The sequence below is a fragment of the Electrophorus electricus genome, chromosome 15, assembly GCF_013358815.1.
Source record: "Electrophorus electricus isolate fEleEle1 chromosome 15, fEleEle1.pri, whole genome shotgun sequence".
NCBI lineage: Eukaryota > Metazoa > Chordata > Actinopteri > Gymnotiformes > Gymnotidae > Electrophorus > Electrophorus electricus.
The window spans coordinates 24,421-47,484 of NC_049549.1; the positions used below are offsets into that span (position 1 = coordinate 24,421).

General features: G+C 41.3%; 2 protein-coding genes across 2 annotated transcripts; both read left to right on the forward strand.

Annotated features, from left to right (window-relative positions):
- Positions 1–1,083: 1,083 nt before the first annotated feature.
- Positions 1,084–8,277, forward strand: LOC113586753 (nitric oxide synthase, inducible-like). The gene is given in 25 exon segments (XM_035534323.1): positions 1,084–1,134; positions 1,233–1,334; positions 1,583–1,728; positions 1,841–2,003; positions 2,087–2,178; positions 2,352–2,493; positions 2,638–2,777; positions 3,562–3,736; positions 3,893–3,994; positions 4,591–4,785; positions 4,913–4,926; positions 4,928–4,962; positions 4,965–4,995; positions 5,109–5,253; positions 5,332–5,436; positions 5,695–5,744; positions 5,823–5,970; positions 6,070–6,190; positions 6,332–6,410; positions 6,519–6,709; positions 6,795–6,961; positions 7,271–7,361; positions 7,479–7,645; positions 7,922–8,116; positions 8,239–8,277. Coding segments are annotated over 25 exon segments (2,886 nt in total).
- Positions 8,278–8,770: 493 nt separating this feature from the next.
- Positions 8,771–12,894, forward strand: mrps23 (mitochondrial ribosomal protein S23). Its single transcript, XM_027025105.2, has 5 exons — positions 8,771–8,969; positions 9,248–9,427; positions 9,552–9,629; positions 11,933–12,056; positions 12,545–12,894. The coding sequence occupies exons 1-5, from the start codon at positions 8,926–8,928 to the stop codon at positions 12,686–12,688; spliced, it is 570 nt and encodes a 189-aa protein (XP_026880906.2). The 5' UTR covers positions 8,771–8,925; the 3' UTR covers positions 12,689–12,894.
- Positions 12,895–23,064: the final 10,170 nt, after the last annotated feature.

Here is a 23,064-nt window from a genome sequence, read left to right on the forward strand (position 1 = left end):
AACACAACTACCAGATCACTATAATGAAAGAATTTTCTGAAATTTTGCCATGTGGAAAGTCTATGGAAGGTTACATTTTTTTTAACGTACACGTAACCTGAAAATCAAGCATTTGCCAAAGAAAAATACTTCTTTTACATAGAAGTATTCCTCTTTGGACCATACTTGTAAAGTCATCAGGCTTATTTGTTTCACTATTTTAACAGGTCTACCACCTGGAAGAGTTCTCTCAAAGCACGGATCTGGCCCTGGGATATTTGCCTGTGTGATGTGTAGATTTTTTGCTTGTTTGTTGTTCTTTGTTTTTTTTTTATTTTTTGGTTGCCAGTGGTGCTTTAACATGAAATGTGGGCATGTATAATGCTCATTGGTTTTTTGGAACATGATTATGAATTGCATTCCAATGTCCTCGTTTCTATTATGAAATGACCTTAAACTATGTTCAGATATGACTGAATGATGACAGAATGTTATTTTCTTGTCTAAAGTATGTTGTTGTTGTTGTTGTTGTTTTTAAATAAGACTACAAATAAAGAAGTCAAACACATTTGTGTCCTGTTAATTTGCTAGGCACGAGTAATTGATTTTAATATTGTGATTTTTTAAAACAATGTATGAAATCTGTATAACACGTATATATGCGTATATAACCTGTATAACACACATATATGCGTATATAACCTAACCTGTATAACACACATATATGCGTATTTTCATAAACATTGCGTAATCGTAATTCGAACCTTCGCTTTTTCAAAAAAAGAAAAAAGAAAAGTGCAGTGACGTCTAAATAGTTGGCCAGGACGTCCTGCAGGTGCAGCCTATAAACACCTGTAATGTGTCACGCTGCTACTAAACTGGCATCTAACAGAAGGAGCAATAAACGGTAAATACTGATGATTTTCTACGTTCCGGGTTTCTTATGTATTATACATATTCGTATACTATCCTACTTAAATAAGGAAGTAATAAATAATCTATTTATTTAATTCTGGGTTTTATTTGGGGGGGGGGGGGGGGGTAACAGAATTTGGGATAACAGAAAACTGGACGTTAATTCTAGCAGAGGACCGTTAATAAAACATGGGGAAGGAACTCTTTCAAGATAACTCTAACGGGCACCCTCCTGCGCAAGTAAATACGATTTCAAATTTAAAAAGAGACAAAAATTTAAAAATGAAAAGAAATGAATGCGCCTTGAAGTTTTTTTTAATAGCCCGTCCTTTCCGTAGTTGTCAGAGAATATTGTTGATCGATGCCCGTTTCCAGTACATGTGCGGAACTTCGTGAATGGCTCGCAATACAAAGACTCACTTTTCCACAGAGCCGTGAAGGTAGGTTTCTTCATAGTTATATTATCTCTATTTTTATATAACGCTATAGACATTCTTTTGTCGGTGGAGCTTTATATTGCACTTTGTAATAGGACTATCATTTCTAGCTTTCATGCGAAAATAAAACAAATTTTATTTGATCTTTTCATCTTTTCAAATGTACTGATGACATTTTTAATCGTTATTCTTAGTTGTCTGCAGTTAATTGCATAGTTTGAACTCCTAGTTTTGCTTATTTGTCTTTTCAGAGTCGGTCCTGTGAAACAAAAATTTGCAAGGGCTCCTTAATGGTTCCGAAAGCGTTAACGCGCTTCCCAAGCGACACCTCGCCTGCCGCGAACATTCTCACTCAGGCGATCAGCTTCATCAACCAGTACTACAGATCTTTCAAAAAGTAATGAAGAGCTGACGTTTATTTTACCAATGCATCGGTAAATATATGCCTGTAGTTCTTTGTTTAATAATAATAAACATAGGACTAACTCGTTTGTAATCTCTGAATACAGCTCCAAAAAAGAAGAGCATTTGGCTCGTGTTGATGAAGTTACCCGGGAGGTAGAAACTACAGGATCTTATCAGCTCACCACAGAAGAGCTCACGTTTGGGGCCAAGCAGGCATGGAGGAATGCACCAAGGTGCATTGGCCGGATTCAGTGGTCCAATTTACAGGTTTGTTTACCTCATGACTATGCTCACTACCAAACTGTCTGTAATTACTCATGAATACCCATATGAGATGTCCTCCTCCACAGTTGTTTGATGCACGCAAATGCAGGACCACCAAGGAAATGTTTGAGTACTTGTGTGCTCATATAAAATTTGCCACAGATGGTGGCAATATAAGGTACATTAAATAAATGGTATCTCTAATTCATAAAGATTTGTCTGGGGCTCATGAAATGTGAAATTTGGCTAATATATGTTGCTTTATTGTCCAGCTTCCTTATCCAATTACATTTACTTCAATCTGTATTTGCATGTGTAAATTTGTATTTGTAAATTTTGTATTTGCTTCAGATCAACCATTACCGTGTTCCCTCAAAGAACTGATGGCCAACACGATTTCCGTATTTGGAATAGTCAGCTCATAAGATACGCTGGCTATCAAATGGAGGATGGCACTGTGATAGGGGACCCTGTTAATGTGGAATTCACAGAGGTATCCACAAGTCACTGCTCTGCTAATTGCTTTGTTGATTAATTTTGTGACAGAAGGTGATTTCTTCCCGTGTATTTTTACCATTTAATATGAACAATGTGCTCGTTTTCACTGCTGGACTGTCACATCTCTGTATTCTCACAGATTTGTACCCAGCTTGGATGGACACCAAAATATGGCTCCTTTGATGTGCTGCCACTGATTTTGGAGGCCAATGGCGAGGATCCTGAACTGTTTGAAATCCCCCCTGAGCTGGTACTGGAGGTCCAAATGGAGCATCCTCGGTGAGTGACCTGCGTTTTGTAAAAACCTTCCAAAGTTTCACATTCTGTCACAGTACATTCTGTTTGGGGTTTTCATTGCAAGAGAAACTTCTGCTGAGAACTGTTCTTCAGTGGTTCCCCACTACTCAACCAAAACCAGGTGTGCAACCATGCTGTATTTCTGAATATCACATAACAAAAAAGCATACATTTTTTTCTTCCTTACCTCATAAACATCCTTCAGAATGTGCTTCATGAACAGGACAGTACATGAGAAACAGTGTCTCCATTCTCCAGGAGGTTTTGTGATTGACAAGTCCAAATGTGTTTACAGAATAAAATTACAGACGTTTTCTGTTAGTGAAACTTCAATTACAATTCATTCAATTGCAACTGAAGAGACTTTGATAAAGAAGCTTTAAATTAACCACCTTTTTATGCTTAAAGTGGTCGAGTGTCAAGGCCCATGGTTCTTAATAAGACATGCCTCTTTGTCACATTATTTAATTCAGTAATAATATAATAAGGTGTGGCAACCCTTTATTTCAGTCAATGTACTTCCAAGCCAGCATTTCTGAGAAATATCACTAGCTATAACTGAACCAATGGGATCCTTGTGGTATCAAAGTTTATAAGTTGTTGTATTTGCCCTAGGTTGACCAATAACATACATTACAATAGATTTTGGAGAAATGCATTGACCTATGAGTATGAATGAACCTTTCCTTTTTAAATACACACATCTTTGATATTTGTGCTTCTTTACTAATTGATGTGTTCATTTTCACTTTTTTTTTTTGTCCAGTTATGAGTGGTTCAAAGAGCTGAACCTCAGATGGTATGCCCTGCCTGCAGTGGCCAACATGCTGCTGGAGATTGGTGGTCTTGAGTTCACAGCGTGCCCCTTCAATGGCTGGTATATGAGCACTGAGATCGGCGTGAGGGACTTCTGTGATCCCCAGCGCTACAACATTGTAGAGGTGACCTTATTACACTTTATTGTTATGGAGTGTGTAGTACAGCTCAAAGAAACATATGATACTACTCAATTATACTACCAAATATCATTTGGCACAGTACAGCGGGTTATGATAAATAATTTATGATCAATTTTTACTTCCTGTTCTCTTCTACAGCGAGTTGGTCGTTGTATGGGCTTGGAGACCCACAGGCTATCCTCACTGTGGAAGAACGAGGCTCTAGTTGCCATCAATATTGCTGTCATTCATAGCTTCCAGGTACAAGTTCCATGCATTTACAAGTCAGTGAACCAAACAAGGTCACTGTAACAATTGGACAGATGAGGATGAGGCAGGATATAAATACGTGGTGGTTTTATTGGGACCCGAGGGGACCCCTTGGTTGGGACCCAAGGGGTATAAGAAGCAAAGCAGGGAACAAAAACCAAAACCAGAACATGAAGCAGAGCATAGGCCAAGAAATATACAATACAATAGCAATCAACAATCAATACACAATGCAGACAAGCAAACATAATATATATATATATATATATATATATATATATATATATATATATATATATATATATATATATATATATATACACACAGAACACTTACTAGAGACACATGGGGCAGTGGTAACAGAGCAGATATAGGTGGGAGGTATGGCTAAGGGCAGGGCAAAGGAGGGGCACAGAACAAAAACATCAGCAGCAACATCACACAAAGCACATGTCAGGGTAAATAAAGGAGCACGAGGACAGAGAAACAACAGAGGAAGGTAAACATGGGATCCAAGCAGATCGAAACAAAGACAAAGCAGTGCAAATTGCCAATGTGTTTGAACGCTGCCTTGTGTTGTGATGCAGAAAAACAAGGTGACCATCATTGACCACCACTCAGCCACTGAGTCTTTCATGCATCACATGGAGAATGAAGTGCGTCTGCGTGGGGGCTGCCCCGCTGACTGGATCTGGCTGGTGCCACCCATGTCTGGATCTCTTACCCCTGTGTTCCACCAAGAGATGATCAGCTACATCCTCTCCCCTTTCTTTTACTACCAGGTATCAGATGAAAGATTTATCCAGTAGAGCACCAAAGGACTAGAAAGTGCTCTTATTTTGCTGATTTATAATAGGACACATTAAGTGTTTTTTCCTTATCTTAGTTTGTTGTTGCTGTTGTTTACAGAGCGATGCTTGGTTAACACGTGTGGAAAGATGAAACAAAAGGACCGAAAAAAAAAAAAAAATTACCTTCGATGCCTTGGCAAAGTAAGCCAGGATTGTAGTGTTCCACAGCTTACCGTGATGCTAAATTCTTTTTCCCCTTGTGTGTAGCATTTCATGACTGTTCATGCTGAGCAAATGGAATTCTGCTTCTCCAGGGCTGTTGTTTTCTCCCAAATGCTCATGCAAAGAGCCTTGTTGAAGAGAGTGCCTTGCACCATTCTCTACGCTACTGAAACAGGAAAATCACAGACCTTTGCCAAGAAGCTCAAATCAGTACTCAGCTGTGCCTTGAACCCTAGGGTAAGAAGACTGTTGCAAATGCCCCGATGCAATAATTTTGCAAATTAAATGGCATTTCATTTATGTTTCCTGATACAGTTACTCTGCATGGAGGACTACAATTTTGCTGTGCTTGAGAAAGAGCATCTGTTGCTGGTGGTAACAAGCACTTTTGGTAATGGAGACAGTCCAGGCAATGGAGAGGTATGCACTCACAAGCTCAGCGCTAGTCACTTCCTGTTACAGAGCAGAGCAGGTATTTAAGTCATGTCAAGGCAAGTCAAGTTTATTTGTCATTTGCATAAACATACAGGACATTCATGCATTGAAACGCTTGTGGTGAGGCACAGGTATCTTCTCTGCAACAGTATTGATATTGATTTAATTATGGGTCCTAAGCAGGTTGGACATATGGAATATAGGTTATAATTTATTAGTCATAATTTTTATTTTCTTTGTCAGAGTTTCAAGAAGCAGCTCATGGGTATGAAAAGCCTCAGTACTAGCATCAGGTTAGTACAAAAAGATATCAAGAGAATAAATTCTATTTTTAGAACAAGATGCATGACTAATCACTTTCCACCACACAGGTACGGCGTCTTCGGCTTGGGCTCTTGCATGTATCCCCATTTCTGTGCCTTTTCCCGTACTGTGGATGCCAAGTTGGCAGAGTTGGGAGCCAAGTGTGTGACTTCCACAGGAGAAGGAGATGAGCTGAATGGTCAGCATTCAAGGTTGGTGAGGCCCAGGTCACCTTTAACTGCAATGAAACCAGACCACATTCAGCATCAACTGCATTTGTCTCTGTCTGAAAATATTCTCAATTTGCTCTTGTAGGATGTGTGTAAGGAGTTTGGCATTGATTGTAAGCTCTCAGGGCATCAGAGTCTAACTGAGAACTGGGATCCCCTGAGACACAGAGTACAGTTTGATAGCAGTGTCTTTGAACACATCCCAGGTACCCCCAAAAACCTTGTCACATATAACAGCAATATATCACAAATATTACATATCACAGCAGTGATACAATATTAATGGAAAACAATCAAGGTAAACTATGGCAGTGAAAAGAAATTTTGTGTCTTGTGTATTTTCACAGCTCTCTCAGCACTCCACTCTAAGGCTGTATTACCTTTGACACTGAAGTGGAGGAAGAACCTACACAGCTCTTAGTCGAGGTGTCATTGCCTTCATTACTGCCGGGGGCATATTACTTTTGAAAAATGCCATACCAGTCTGAACTTTTTCTGCATTGCTTAACCCTGTTCTTCCATCCCTGCTTGCAGATACTCTGCTATACTGGTTGAGCTGGAGACAGTTGGAGGGAAACAGGTTCTGAATTATGCTCCAGGGGATCATGTGGGTGTTTTCCCAGAGAACTCATCTGAGTTGGTGACTGGCATTCTGAAGCACGTCACGAATGCCCCGCACACCAATCAGAGTCTCCGCCTTGAAAATCTCCCTGCCTTCAGCTTTGGTAAATATTGATCTGGGTTTAATATCATCTAGGAGTTAATGGAAAATCCAATTATACCATCATGGATCTGTTGGGTATCCTGCAGGGGGTGCGGTATGGCAGACAGATGAGCATATCCCAGCATGCACTCTGACTCAGGCTCTTACTTACCTCTTGGATATCAACACGCCACCTTCCCAAGGATTTCTGCGCAAGCTCTCGCAAATGACCAAGGAGCAAAATGACCAACAACGCTTGCTAGCACTTGCATCGGTAGGTTGAGTTCATAACTGGTGACTGTGATAAGCTCAGACAGATTTTCTGCACTGTCTAATATCAACAGAATAGGTACTCATACCTGCTCACCTACACAGACAGGTACTCATACCTGCACACCTACACAGACAGGTACTCACACCTGCACACCTACACAGACAGGTACTCACACCTGCTCACCTACACAGACAGGTACTCACACCTGCTCATCTACACAGACAGGTACTCACACCTGCTCACCTACACAGACAGGTACTCACACCTGCTCACCTACACAGACATTCTCACACCTGCTCACCTACACAGACAGGTACTCACACCTGCTCACCTACACAGACATTCTCACACCTGCTCACCTACACAGACAGGTACTCACACCTGGTCACCTGCATAGGTGGTCTGTGGTCTGAACCATGATAAATTAACCTCTCTTTTAAAAATAATCATTGTAAAATGCAATATATTATATATTAGGTGTTAGCTGTGCTGTCTCAAGCCTGCTCTTTCACTGCAGGTCTGAAGTGGAGCCCAATGATGCTGGTGTTTGGCTGCCATGATCCAGACACAGATCACCTGTATAAAGATCAGACTTCTGATATGAAAACAAATGGCACCCTGCAGAGTATCACTACAGCTCCCAAAATCACATCTCACCTCCAGCTGAGGCCATTAAAGACAAATGCAAATATTTTTGGTTAATCCTTGTGAGTCAACACTTTTAAAGAGGGTGTGTACAGAAGATGTAAAGTCAAAACTATAAGAATGTTACCATGGAAGGAATGTCCTGTTCTGAAACTCATAGTAATTCAGTTATTGATAAGCAGATGTGCGTGTCACACATCATGGACTGAAGCCATTTATGTACAGTTATTATATTTTTTAATCCAACTATTCTCTGCTATGCATTTTTCACATGTTGAAGCAGAATTACCCTTAACCATTGCTCTTTTTTGGCAGGTCTATGTTCAGCATGTTCTGAAGAAGCAGCTCAGTAAGGAGGTTATGCAGGTCCTCCATCAGAGCCATGGACACCTGTATGTGTGTGGGGGAATGAATATGGCCCAGGATGTTGCTCACACCATACAGGAGATCCTGGCCAGTGAACTGAACATAACTTTCACAGAGGCTGGAGAGTATCTGCAAAAACTAAAGGTGATCACTCATAATAATAGGGCAAACCAGTCATTTGGGTGTATCTAATTTTATGTTTAGATGAACTGAAGAAATTGTAATTGCTTAAAAATAAAATGATATTCATTTTTTCCCCCCTACAGTCTGAGAAGAGGTACCATATAGACATCTTTGGAAGCTAAAACTGTTATCAGTCCAATAAATATTTTGTGGTTTGTGATTTGATTATGTATATTTGCATACAGTTGTCTTTATTTTATTTACTGTGCTACTTCTTAAAACATGAAGACATGAGGATAATATAATGTTGAACATATATATGCATGGTGTGTGTGTGTGTGTGTGTGTGTGTGTGTGTGTGTGTGTGTGTGTGTGTGTGTGTGTGTGTGTGTGTGTGTGTTACACACATTGTGGAATATGTGTGTAACACACATATTCCACAAAACGGACAAATACATTTACCATTTTGCTGTTTCTGTTAAGTCCATTCCTAGAAAAACAAAAACAAATATTGTGCTTATTATGCAATTATGCATTCTTGTGCTTTGTATCTGATTTTTAAGGCGTTAATGTATGTAACTCAATACAAAAATGAATATGTATATATCAATATGGTGTGGCGCTCTTTTTGTGTTTATCTTAAACGCCGCGGGACCATTTGGCCGTTAGGAGCTGCCGTAGTTCCACAGGAAGTAGCTGCTGAACCGAGGACTCACTGTGTCTTCAGAGTTTTGTGACCATGTTACAGATTTACAGTCTCATTTAGCCAAATACGTTGTTGAACGAACAAACTAAAGGAACAGAAGTTGCGATAAATCCGTGGGCGCACAATGGCTGGCAGTCGGCTGGAGAAATTCGGCACAGTTTTTACCCGGTACGTGGCTCTTTGTGTTTAACCTAGCCGTTAGCTTGTTGCTTAGCTACTGTGCTTACACACGTTAGTTGGTCCGGTAGTAAATAAGTAATAATTAATAATTATTTTCAAAATGCTCTTGTTTTCGATAGCCAGAGCAACTGCTGGCTACGTTACTGGTGCATTTAACCGTCTAGAAACCATGCCATGGTAAGAGCTTAAGTGACATGGCGTATATTTGTGTCAGATCTGAGGATGTTGTGTTGGTCCCTTTTCTTCCCTTTTTTGGCATTGCCAAGGGTTCGAGATCTGATGCGGTCCGGGGTGCTCCAGCAGACAGAGAAGCCCGTTTGGTTTGACGTTTACGCCGCTTTCCCCCCCTTGAGAGAGCCGGTGTACGTGAGGCCGGTGAGGATAGTGAGGATGGACGCCAAGGACACGGTGCCAGAAATCCTTTACAAGGAAGATGAAATACGAGCGTAAGAGCGATCTTGGTTTGCTTGGTTTCACATACATGTGTCAGAAATGTGTCAAATAACAACCTTATAGGGACAAGTCATCAGTTAAATAAATAAATAAACTTCTGTTTGGTCTTGATTTTAGGAAATTCTTTGAGCTGTATGGAAGCGGACCGAAAGTGTTTGATCTCACAAATACCAAGTTTGTGTCGACATGCCAGAGGTATGATGCGATTAATACATCTTCACTGCTCTCTCTGGACCTCATGGTACCCATTTGATAAGGTATCAATAAGTACTGGTTATGAAATGTGTTGTGGTTCCAAATGGTGGTCAACAGATATGGGTTTTACAGTGGCCAATGTTTAAGGAGCATGGCGACAATGGCTGATATGTAGGCAAATGTTTTTGCACCTGATGAAATACAAAAAGTTAATAATAAATAATAGATGAGATACAAAACTGCTGAACGTAAATGAATTTTTAAGACTGTTATTGTCTGGTTTTAATTAAATAAAATTAACTAAATACATTTCCAATCAAGAACCTAAAGGGGGGGGAGTTGAATTGGGAAAAAAAGCTGCTACTGCAGTTAGGAACATTTGTCACTGTTGGGCCCTTGAGCAAGACCCTTAAGCCTCAATTACTCAAGTTGTACTCAGCCATGATTGTAAGTCGCTTTGGATAAAAGCTAAATGGTGTTAATGCACATAAATAAACAATGTTGGTGCACAGAGCCACACAGCCACATCTTTGGTTTTGATCCCAATGAATACTTATTTAACACCGTGTTATTCACTGGAACAAAGAAAAATATTTGAAAAAAAAAGTGCATTGTCTTTGTTTAGATCTGCATTCTACTTATTTTAAATAAAACATACAAAAACAACTAATTTGTTTTATGAATAAAAATACAAGGTTTAGTGAACTTAGCAGCTTTTGTGAACAGGTAACAGCATTGTACATGCTTGCACAAATGCAAAATAAATAGGCAGTGTTAGAGAATTACATGTCTCTTTTTGCTTAGAGATCCTGCTAAGAGAAGCAAGTTGTTATGCAGGAAATGTTTATCATCTTGTTATGAATGGCCACATCCTCACTGAATATTGTTAGCATCTTTTTGTTGTTAGACAGTTTCTTGTCACAGTTTAAGAGCTGCATGTTGCAATGTCGGAAACATATTTCTCTGCTTTTTCTCCACTGAACCTGTTCATCATTTGCTATGAATAGCCACACCCTCACTGAATATTCTGTTGGCGTATGTTTGTTGTTAGTCAGTCTCTAGTCATTGTTCAAGAGCTGCAAGTCACAATGTAGGAAGCAAAATGTTTCTGATTTTTCTCCATTGAGACTTTGTCATCTTATAATTGTTCTCACCCTCACTGAATTATTTTTTTTCTGTGGACAGAGGAGGGTGACCACGTGCCAGTGGTCAGAGATGTCTTCCCTCTCTTCCTCAGCAGGATTGTGTGTGTGTGTGTGTGTACATTGTCAACAAGACCAGAGGGTTCCTATTCATCCCCCCTTATGCATTTAGGATCTAATCCTTGATTTCCTGTATTGACTTGTTGTTCAGACTCTGAGGATATGGCTTGCTCCTCTTTTACTCATTGTTTTGCCTTGTTCAGTGTGTCCTAAGCTGCAAAGACATGGCCCATGCATCAAGGATCCAGGAGGGTTGCCAGCACCAAAGATTTGGTTTCCTCTATCTTGGAAAATATTTTCTCCAAGCTCTGCCTCATTCGATCCCCGTAGTAGCGGGGCCCTCCGCCTAAAGCAGCATCTTCAGCACCACAGTGCTTGGGGTGATGCAGGAGACGAAGGCATGGGCGTTGCTCATCTCAAGAGTCCCTTTTTCGATAGGGCCTGATGTGTCAATCAGATTGTAGATGATATTCCATTGCTCTGCAGTTGGATATGTAAACTTCCTTTATTCTCCTGCACACACATTCAGAGGAGCTGTGTTTCCAGGGTCCTCTGTGACATGTGCAAAGTGGAGTTGTAACATGTGGGAACAGTTTGAACGATCTCATGCTGGGGAAGTGTAAGGTGGTCTCAAACCGAGCTCAGCTGGGTGATGATACCAACAGCCTACTGGGTGAGCAACCACGCTCTAACAATGGTGGGCCCGTGTGCCGAACAGTTAGAGCTTGGGTCAGGTAAAACAAAAAGAAAAACTAAACACCACGCCAAGCGTGGAAAAAAGGGAGAACAAAGCACGCCCGGGGAAGAAATGGCAACCCCTTATGCACTGGGGAAAATGCAAACCAAAACTTCCCAAACAAAACCAGAAAACAGGCAGGACTTGAATCGCTCAGGGAAGCCTCTGGAGAGAGACAGACTCCAGAGGGAAAACTGTAGAGAGGGGAGAGGACATATAAAAACAGACACCCTCACAGCACAGAAGTGAAAGATTTTCACTTGGTGGCTGGCAGACAGCACGTCTTTGCTTGAGTGTATATCAATGACCTACTTTTTAAACAGCGACAGCAGAATGTGACTGTTGTGCATGCTACCTTCATACAGGTTTGTGGATAAGTACAGTGCATTGGAGAGCAAGGGGGATGTGGCGCCAGAGCTTCTGATGGAGGAAACGGGCAAGGCACTCTTCGCCGAGGGCGTCATGCTCAGGAGGAAAGGTGGCCTTGCTGTGAGTGTATTGTCTGCTGCATTCTTCTTAGCTTGTCATCATTCAGTGCCGTGTGAGAAAAGGATACAAATCTGTGACGTGTTCCCCTTTAAGGATGTTCAGACAAATGTAAAGTGATTGTTTATTTGATGTAGATATAAATACTTTCAAGTTAAAGCTGATGTTCTGTCGTTTAGTTTCATTTCATTCTAACCCATTTCAAATTCAGCACAATAAAATGTGCTCTCTGTACTGTCTATTATATATTAATTTGTAAGACTTTGCATTTGTGATTTTCACTTTGTCCGCTAGTTTACCACATTAAGTAGGCACAGTGCTGATGTATATTGTACACTCCAGCTAATTGCTACTTTATGGTTTTATTGAGCTTAGAGATGTCCAACCGACATTCTGTCGTTGTTCTCAACACAATAGCATGTTGTCGCCAAGAACATATAATGTGTAAAAATCCTTGTTTCTTCTTGTCATGTCTGTCTCTTCACCACCAGGTGGAAGCAAAGACACACAGTTCTTTGTTTGGTATGAAGCTGGCTGACATGTTGGCCGAGCAGCAGGTAGACACAGCTATTGAGACTTCTGCTTCAGAGGAACATCAACAGACAGTTAACAATGACAGGTCGACAGCCTCATAATTAACAAAAGACCATTCTTCTCTTCATGACAAACACAAAACATCATTAAAATTTATCAAAGATACTGTGCTCACTGACATTTATTATTTACATAAAAGACTGAAGTCAAAAATGGTAGTTAAATTTGTGAATGTTTGAAAATGTTCTTTGTGTCAGAGGCACATGTTGGATTGTTAAAAATTGTGCTAATAAAATAGTTTTTAATATCCAATGAAATGTTTTTGACATGGACTATATATGCAAAATAAAGTATTATTAGAGACTAAGATGGATGAGTCGTGGTTTTCATAAAATTCAGTCTGTGGTAATAGTAGTTTGTAGCAGAGTGTTGCATGTTAAACTAAAAATCAAGTATGGAGAATTGGTATGAAATCTGAAATTGATAGGTTAATTGATCTGTAATGTCAATGATCATTTCAGTAGATCACAATGTCGATTGTAAAAGTAGCACTGACAAAGTACAGGGTTGGTGTTTATTTTCTCAGAATGTGACTATATGATACTGGATCACTGCTACAACTTGAGAGATCAGAGTTAAGTATAACATGTCTCCTGTGTAAAATTCAGAAAATAAATGCATTATGTAGTGAGGACAAGATGTGCAGGATCACTGCGACATTAGGGGAGTAGAGATATAAGATCTATAAGACACTAGAAGAGTAGAGGTATAGGGTCCATAATACACTAGGAAAGTTGAAGTATAGTGTCAATAAGACACTAGGGGAGTAGAGATATAGGATCCATAAGACACTAGGGGAGTAGAGGTATAGGATCCATGAAACACTGGGGGAGTAGAGGTATAGGATCCATAAGACACTAGGAGAGTAGAGGTATAGGATCCATAAGACACTAGGAGAGTAGAGGTATAGGATCCATAAGACACTAGGGGAGTAGAGGTATAGGATCCATAAGACACTAGGGGAGTAGAGGTATAGGGTCCATAAAACACTACGGGAGTAGAGGCATAGGATCCATGAGACACTAGGGGAGTAGAGGTATAGGGTCCATAAGACACTAGGGGCGTAGAGGTATAGGATCCATAAAACACTAGGGGAGTAGAGGTATAGGGTCCATAACACACTAGGGGAGTAGAGGTATAGGATCCATAAGACACTAGGGGAGTAGAGGTATAGGGTCCATAAAACACTATGGGAGTAGAGGCATAGGATCCATAAGACACTAGGGGAGTAGAGGTATAGGGTCCATAAGACACTAGGGGCGTAGAGGTATAGGATCCATAAAACACTAGAGGAGTAGAGGTATAGGGTCCATAAGACACTAGGGGAGTAGAGGTATAGGGTCCATAAGACACTAGGGGAGTAGAGGTATAGGATCCATAAGAGACTAGGGGAGTAGAGGTATAGGGTGCATAAGACACTAGGGGAGTAGAGGTATAGGATCCATAAGACACTAGGGGAGTAGAGGCATAGGATCCATAAGACACTAGGGGAGTAGAGGCATAGGATCCATAAGACACTAAGGAAGTAGAGGCATAGGATCCATAAGACACTAGGGGAGTAGAGGCATAGGATCCATAAGACACTAGGGGAGTAGAGGTATAGGGTCCATAATACACTAGGAAAGTTGAAGTATAGTGTCAATAAGACACTAGGAGAGTAGAGGTATAGGGTCCATAAGACACTAGGGGAGTAGAGGTATAGGGTCCATAATACACTAGGAAAGTTGAAGTATAGTGTCAATAAGACACTAGGAGAGTAGAGGTATAGGGTCCATAAGACACTAGGGGAGTAGAGGTATAGGATCCATGAAACACTGGGGGAGTAGAGGTATAGGATCCATAAGACACTAGGAGAGTAGAGGTATAGGATCCATAAGACACTAGGAGAGTAGAGGTATAGGATCCATAAGACACTAGGGGAGTAGAGGCATAGGATCCATGAGACACTAGGGGAGTAGAGGTATAGGGTCCATAAGACACTAGGGGTGTAGAGGTATAGGATCCATAAAACACTAGGGGAGTAGAGGTATAGGGTCCATAACACACTAGGGGAGTAGAGGTATAGGATCCATAAGACACTAGGGGAGTAGAGGTATAGGGTCCATAAAACACTACGGGAGTAGAGGCATAGGATCCATGAGACACTAGGGGAGTAGAGGTATAGGGTCCATAAGACACTAGGGGTGTAGAGGTATAGGATCCATAAAACACTAGGGGAGTAGAGGTATAGGGTCCATAACACACTAGGGGAGTAGAGGTATAGGATCCATAAGACACTAGGGGAGTAGAGGTATAGGGTCCATAAAACACTATGGGAGTAGAGGCATAGGATCCATAAGACACTAGGGGAGTAGAGGTATAGGGTCCATAAGACACTAGGGGCGTAGAGGTATAGGATCCATAAAATACTAGGGGAGTAGAGGTATAGGGTTCATAAGACACTAGGGGAGTAGAGGTATAGGGTCCATAAGACACTAGGGGAGTAGAGGTATAGGATCCATAAGAGACTAGGGGAGTAGAGGTATAGGGTCCATAAGACACTAGGGGAGTAGAGGTATAGGATCCATAAGACACTAGGGGAGTAGAGGCATAGGATCCATGAGACACTAGGGGAGTAGAGGTATAGGGTCCATAAGACACTAGGGGTGTAGAGGTATAGGATCCATAAAACACTAGGGGAGTAGAGGTATAGGGTCCATAACACACTAGGGGAGTAGAGGTATAGGATCCATAAGACACTAGGGGAGTAGAGGTATAGGGTCCATAAAACACTATGGGAGTAGAGGCATAGGATCCATAAGACACTAGGGGAGTAGAGGTATAGGGTCCATAAGACACTAGGGGCGTAGAGGTATAGGATCCATAAAATACTAGGGGAGTAGAGGTATAGGGTTCATAAGACACTAGGGGAGTAGAGGTATAGGGTCCATAAGACACTAGGGGAGTAGAGGTATAGGATCCATAAGAGACTAGGGGAGTAGAGGTATAGGGTCCATAAGACACTAGGGGAGTAGAGGTATAGGATCCATAAGACACTAGGGGAGTAGAGGCATAGGATCCATAAGACACTAGGGGAGTAGAGGCATAGGATCCATAAGACACTAAGGAAGTAGAGGCATAGGATCCATAAGACACTAGGGGAGTAGAGGCATAGGATCCATAAGACACTAGGGGAGTAGAGGTATAGGGTCCATAAGACACTAGGGGAGTAGAGGTATAGGGTCCATAATACACTAGGAAAGTTGAAGTATAGTGTCAATAAGACACTAGGAGAGAAGAGGTATAGGGTTCATAAGACAGTAGGGGAGTAGAGGTATAGGATCCATAAGACATTAGGAGAATTGCGGTATAGTGTCCATAAGACGCTGGGACAGTATAGATGGTCACCTTACGCAGTGTGGGGTGACCATCTATACTCCTTAAACCTGCCATATGTCTTATACTGAAGTCTATTATTAATCTCTTGAACTGATTGAGGCATCAAGTGGTATCCTGGCAGACAGGCCGGGTAGAACACAGCATGAGACATCTTCCTAGTGAACACAGTGGTCTCCACTGCAAGAGGAGTAGAGGCATAGGGTGCATGTGATACTAGGGTAGTAGAGGTGTGGGGTCCAACATAACAGTAGCTATGCAATGTAAAGTATTAACTTTGCATATATTTTTATATACAAATACATTTTTATCATAAAATACTACATATTGCATTATATTTAAAAGCACAAATAATTCATAATCTCTCTGAAATCACTGTGCAATTAGAACGGCAGTGGGGTGAGGAGTGAGATCAGAATGTTGGAGTGGGGGGGGGGGGGGGTGACCACATCAGAGGAGGCCCTCGTCTTTTGCATCCATCCCCAGTGCCTCTCACACCGCACCACAGACCATGTCCCACAGCTCCCACATCATCCCTCAGATCATTCCTCTGGTGTCCATGGTGCTTGTGAAACGGTCATCCATGCTAAAAGGAAAGAGCAGGCCCTGCCCATAAACAGACAAATCAAGGTTCTCTGTGTGATTGTCTGGGGATTTACCAACAACATCTGGAAGACCTTTAGTGGAACATGATATGTCCAGAATAACCATGTACAGCACAGAAAGATGAAAGAAAGGAAACTCATTTTCTCGGACAAGACAAGGACTCCCAGTAAATAACTGTCCTGGAGGAAGCAAAGGGACATGACTGGCAGTTTCCTGCTGTGCCGACAATTCTGCATGTATGCTGCCTGAAACTAGGCTGAACCAGCTGAAGTTATTAGGGCACCTACCAGAAGCTTGTATACCAGCTTCTGATACCATTACGAGAGAACTCTGACCAAAATCACAAAATAATGGTAAGCAGAATATCAGAAAATGATGACTTAGTGTTCCACTAGCGTTTCCATACTGTAACGAATTCCAAGACACAGGTAAGTGAGGATCCAAGTGCAAGAGATTATTGATACTAGCAGGAATCAGTGCGAGGTGGATAGGTAAAGGTAGTGGTCAGCGCTGGGGAGTTTGGCTGAGGAGAGACGAGGGTAATGTCCACAGTATAAATCAGCAGGCCAAAATAACCCAAGGGGCTAGGAACGAGTCATAGCCTGGGTAGGAATCAGAGGTCAAAAGCCAGGAGAGACAATAAGAATAAAGAATAAGAATCGGTATGCATAGAGGAATACATTCGGTATGCAAATTGTCGATGGTGATAGCCAGCTGAATGAAATCCGAAAGGTTAGTTGACTCTCCCTCACAAACGAGTTCGACTTGTAAATCTGTCTGGAGACCCGTCCGAAATACAGTCCTCAAAGCAGTCTCGCTCCACCCACTGCCTGCGGTGATGGTATGGAACTCCCTAGCAGAATCCACTACGGAACGTCTCCCTTGATGGAGTTCGATAAGCTGGGTGCCTGGATCTCTTCCAGAAGCAGAGTATGGTCCCATAAGGAGGGATCTTGACAATCCCACAAAGCTGTTCCCCAGGAACCTGCCTCAGCAGTAAGCAGGGATAAAACAAATTGGATGCACTGGGGTTCAGAAGTAAACTGAGCAGCGTGATACATAAAATACATGGAGCACTGCATAATAATGAATCCTGGTCAAAAAATTAGTAAGAGCTAAAAAATGTATTCCTGAGATGTGCACCACAAGTAGCTCACCACAGCTCATAGCTGCAGTGAACTGATGGGGGAATAAGCTGGAAGCAATAATATTTATTTGCATTGTCTTCTAGTACACAAAGATACGATCACAAAAGGATTTAAATGTTTTGATATAAAATTAAAAGCTTAATATTGTTCAATTTGGGGTTTGGCCTTTTTTTTTTTGAGTGTATATGAATGCTACTGAGTCCATCATAGTTCTGTTTGTTTGAGGTGAGATATGCGTCAATCCACACCTGCCATATTCACAAATGTGGATGTTTAGTAATCAAACTAATCAAAAGAACATTCCACCAGCCAAAAGGACAGTAGAACAACTTAGTAACTGAGCAATATAATGAAAAAACAAAGAACACTTAGAATAACCATGAAGTAATCACATGTATGATGAATAATTCTCAATCCAGTGCGACTGGATCTCCAACTTCCTAACAGACAGACCACAATCAGTACAGGTGGGCAACTGTGTCTCATCCACCCTCACCCTCAGCACTGGACCTCCTCAGGGTTGTGTCCTAAGCCCCCTGCTCTACTTACTGTACACCTATGACTGCAGAGCCACTTCCAGCTCCACCATCATTGTCAAATTTGCTGACGATACCGTTGTCATGGGCCTGATCTCGGACAACGATGAGAGGGCCTACCTGCAGGAGATTAAACACCTGGAAAACTGGTTGCCAGGGAAATAATCTCCTCCTAAACGTAGGCAAGACAAAGGAGCTGATTGTGCATTGCAGCAAGAAGCAGGAGTGGCACTACCAACCTGTGAGGATCAATGGAACCACGGTGGAGAGAGTAAACAGTTTCAGGTACCTTGGAGTTCACATCTTGCAGGACCTGTCCTGGTCCTGCCACACCAACTCCCTGGCAAAGAAGGCTCGTCAGCATCTCTATACCATCTCAGATGCCTAAGAGACTTCAGACTGCCCTCCAAGGTACTGCGGAACTTCCACACCTGCACTATCGAGAGCATCCTCACGGGGAACATCACAGTCTGGATTGAGAACAGCACCAAGCAGGACAGAGAAGCACTCCAGAGGGTGGTGCATTCAGCAGAGCGCATCACTCATACGGAACTTCCTGACCTGCAGACCATCTATTACAAGCAGTGCCAGACCAAGGCCAGGAGGATTGTGAAGGACCCCACCCATCCCAACAATAGGCTCTTCTCTCTGTTGAGGTCAGGGAAGCGCTTTCGCTCCCTGAAGGCCACTATAGAGAGACTGAAGAGGAGCTTCTTCCCACAGGCCATTCAGGCCCTGAATCAGGACAACTGATAAACTGTGGGGACCACCACCACGTGACTGTAAATTTGTAAACTGGAATTGTACATTGTGTACATACACATACATGCATATGTACACTGTGTATATATACATATTATACATATACTGTACATACATTGTTATATAATTTTTGTATTATTATATATATATATTTCCTTATACACCCCTGTTTCTTTCCTCAGTTTGGACAGAGCACTCTCAAACCATTTCACTGCAAGTTATATCGTGTATGACTATGTAAATGGCAAATAAACCAAACTTGAAACTTAAGCATAGACAGGTATACAACATTGTGAAATACATAACTTAATAATGGTTAGAAACAGGTAAGCATAATGGGGCTGGGTAAAACATAACACGTAAAGAGGGTGGAGACAGAAACCAACCAAAACAAACACAACCACATGGTGTGGATGACATGGGAATCACAGGGCTGAAGGGAAAACCATGACATCTTGATAGAGTCAGAGTCAGTGCCATATATAATTAACTATTGTCGTGCAGAGAACAGGCAGCATGTCAAGTATTAACAGAATGCTTTAATCGGACCACTAAAGTGGAACATATAACATACAGGGTACTTGTGTTTACACCAGGTGTAGCTCACAACCCTTATGGCAGATTCCTCTGTATTAAATTACACTATTTGGGCCCAGCTGCACATTTTAAGTCACTGTAAGGAACATTTGTTTTGCTATGAAATGCCTGAAACTTCATCGCCATGTGGATTATCTGGGAGAGTGTTATCTCTGGAGTGTGACTTTAAAGATTTTTCACTGGCCACAGTGTGCTTGTGTAGTTACTGAACAAGTTGTTGAGGCGCAATTGTGTTTATTTACCATGGGCTCCCCCATCTGCTGGAGACAGACAGACAGACAGACAGACAGACAGACAGATGCATGGACAGTGAGAGATATGCAAAAGTGGATTATATGGAAAGCAACCAGACATTTTCTTACTCAGCGCTACAGTTATGACTTTGACTGTGATAAATGATCTTCAAGAGGGTGTCACCAGGGAAGGCTGGGTAGAAACAAAACAGAAGGCAGAAATAATTGTGATCATCAGCACATTTGTGTTCACTGCCCTGAAAGCTTGCAGCTTTCTCAGATTTGAGCCCACTGAAATGCACTTAGTAATGGAAGCTGCAGCCCACAACTGTCTGGACATCAGAGGCTCCGTGTCTGTTTAAAAAAAGCAGTCCCATATGTCTTGTTGCCTGAAATGTTTTCTATTTCCATGCTTTTTCATGGTGGGATCATTCTCTTGAGATTATCAAACATGATAAAGTTATAGGCTGTGTATTGTGGCTCAGCAGAACAGCAGGAACTAGAGGTTCAAAGGCCAATCCCCAAAGTGTAAGTCTGCATTAAATGTCAGACAGCTTGATCTAGAAGTGCAGTGAAGAGGGATTTCCTGAGCAATTACCCATCTGGGATCATAAAAAGAAGAGTTTGGCTAAATCTTCCATTAAAAGGGGTGGGCGGATGTGGTGCTAACCCCCAACCCTCAAGCAGGCTAGATGATATGGTGTTTTTCTGGGGGGAAAATGACAAATGCCTAAATATAATTGGGCAAAGAAATGTGTGTGCATGTGGCTATGAGGTGAAGGCCATGTCCAGAGGAGGAAGTGCCCTATGCACCATGGCATAACTCCTAAATAAAAATGCCAGATTTGAACATATTGGCCCTACAAAAACATCATTAATTTGGATTTAACTAGAAGGCTACAGTGGGTGAGCAGTCAAGCGCGATGACATAGAAAGTCTGGCTCGCCTTAAATATTATTTAGCAATATAGAAAGAACAGCCAGTTTTTTCTTAAATACAATTTTCATAATGTTACATTTAATTTTCATTCTTTCAGACCTCAGGATTATGTGGTCAACCAGTCAGGACCATGGATAGCACCTATAGCTCAACAGGAAAGTTAAAAGGAATTCTGGTCCCATCACCCGTCACGAGACGCCGCCCCCCCCCCCCCCCACCCCCACCCAGTCACGTGGTACGACCTGCAAGGGGGGGTTCACGCTTATTTGTGGCCACACCCCCGTGATGACACGCACCTGTACGGGGTTAATTGTTAGTCTATTTAAAACCCTGTCAGTGCGTCCCTCACTGTTGGTCATTGATTGTTTGCCAGTCAAAGCTTATGTTAGTATCCATGTTTGTCTAGACTGTGTTCATGTTGCAATCGATGTTGTTAGGGTTAAGTGTGTTTATGTTCTCTGTTAATGTTATGTCTGAGTCCCACCGTTTTCTGTTACATGTTGCGCTATTAAATGTGTCACAATGTCGAGGGAGTCTGTGCGTCCTGCTCCACGCCGTGCGGGACTCGGGCTTACGTTACATTACCGTCTTAAACCTGAACTGAGATTCATGGTTGTTAAAGTAGTCGTGTACTTCTATTTTTGAACAATTTTATTATAACAATTTACTGCATGTAAAGTAAATCATTTCAGGTGAACGTCCTATGTCTGCTGGATTAACCTTTTGTCAATGATTTGTATCACAAAAGATATCAGCAAAATTACTTGAAAATTGTAACCACTAGGTGGCAGCATATACACATTTCTTTTGTTGCGTAATTTCCTTTTCTTGTTGCGTAATTTCCAACGCTGTAAATTAAAAGATATTTAAGTCAAACATGTAAGTATAGTATCCCTTTACCTCACAGAAGGTCTGTTGCAGTGTGTGCATATGATTAATTAGTGTAATATAGTGAGTAATTATGTAACTATAAATGTGTACTTATTCTGTATGTACTTATGGTCTGTTTTGATTGTTACTCAGTATATTACACTCTAATGTGACAGTTACACTGTAACAGTATTGTTGTAATGCAAAGCATTGCCAGTGATTGTAATTTACATCTTATAGTATTCAATATTTAGAGCTCAGCAGATTCTTTACCCTTTTATATTCATAGTAACCCCAGTAGTGATGAAACAGACATTCTTTCATTTATATATTTATTTTTTGACAGTGAGGAGTGATATTCATGTAGAGGGTATAAGACGGTTGGGTACTAGGAATGAGGAGATATCATTAAGTAATGCTGCAATGGGACATAAGACCAAGCCATAAAGCGTGACGGACAGCGTGTCTGGACAAACGTTAGAATATGAACGGAGAAAAAAAGAGAAGAGAAACGAGTGGATCAGCAGCAAATTCTGACCTAGATGGCAACAGATCAGGAAACTCCAGCTTCTGGTTTTGCTTTTAGGACTTACTGAAAGCTGACAGGAATGAAGTACTTTAACAGAACCTATAAGACTTCCCAACAAAAGTCCATGTTTAATGTCTAGATAGTCACTTCATTGTGTTCACTGTGTCTTTCTGGAAGCCATACCTACATCTATATGTGTTGGCATTAGAAAAGGGGTGTATATGAGTGTAACTGGAACTGCAATACTAATTCCATGACAGGCAAGAGCATTCGGTTCACTTTCCAAGTAGACTGAGGCGAATCAAAAATGAGAACTGATTGTACAACACATTTCTAGGAAAAATGCAGGTGTTTCCAAACTTCATGCACAGTGCAACCTTACACTGATGTCAGCTTGAAAAAGAATAATTTTATCTTCCAACAGTGTTTTGCAATAAAGTAGTAATGACAGCAAAAGGTGGTTGGTATTGTATAACCACTCAATCTGCTTTGAATTTGTGAAGTTTCATTTGAAAATAAGTGAGTTGGTTTAAGAGTGCGATTAACAGTTGAACCTTTGTTTTGATTAGCTTCTCCAGACCTCTGTAATTTAATAAAACAAACGAATGCAGTCTTGAGTCCTGCCATCATGAATTCCAGAGTAACATAAATCAAATGTATTACTTCAAAAGTAATCTAACTTTATCTTTATAGACTTTATAGACCACTGCCTTGAAGTTGAGGTTAGAGTCTGTTGTTTTAAAATCGTTAGTGTGCTGCAACACAACCATGCTGCACAACAGGTAAATGTTGACAACACAATACTTGTCCATTTCAGCAAGC

What these genes read in the sequence shown, in the direction of transcription:
- mrps23 (XM_027025105.2), top strand. Translation starts at nt 8,926, where the DNA reads ATGGCTGGCAGTCGGCTGGAGAAATTCGGCACAGTTTTTACCCG. An exon ending in TTTGTGTCGACATGCCAGAG is followed by an intron (nt 9,630 to 11,932) that starts GTATGATGCGAT and finishes ACCTTCATACAG; the next exon opens with GTTTGTGGATAAGTACAGTG. An exon ending in GGAGGAAAGGTGGCCTTGCT is followed by an intron (nt 12,057 to 12,544) that starts GTGAGTGTATTG and finishes CTTCACCACCAG; the next exon opens with GTGGAAGCAAAGACACACAG.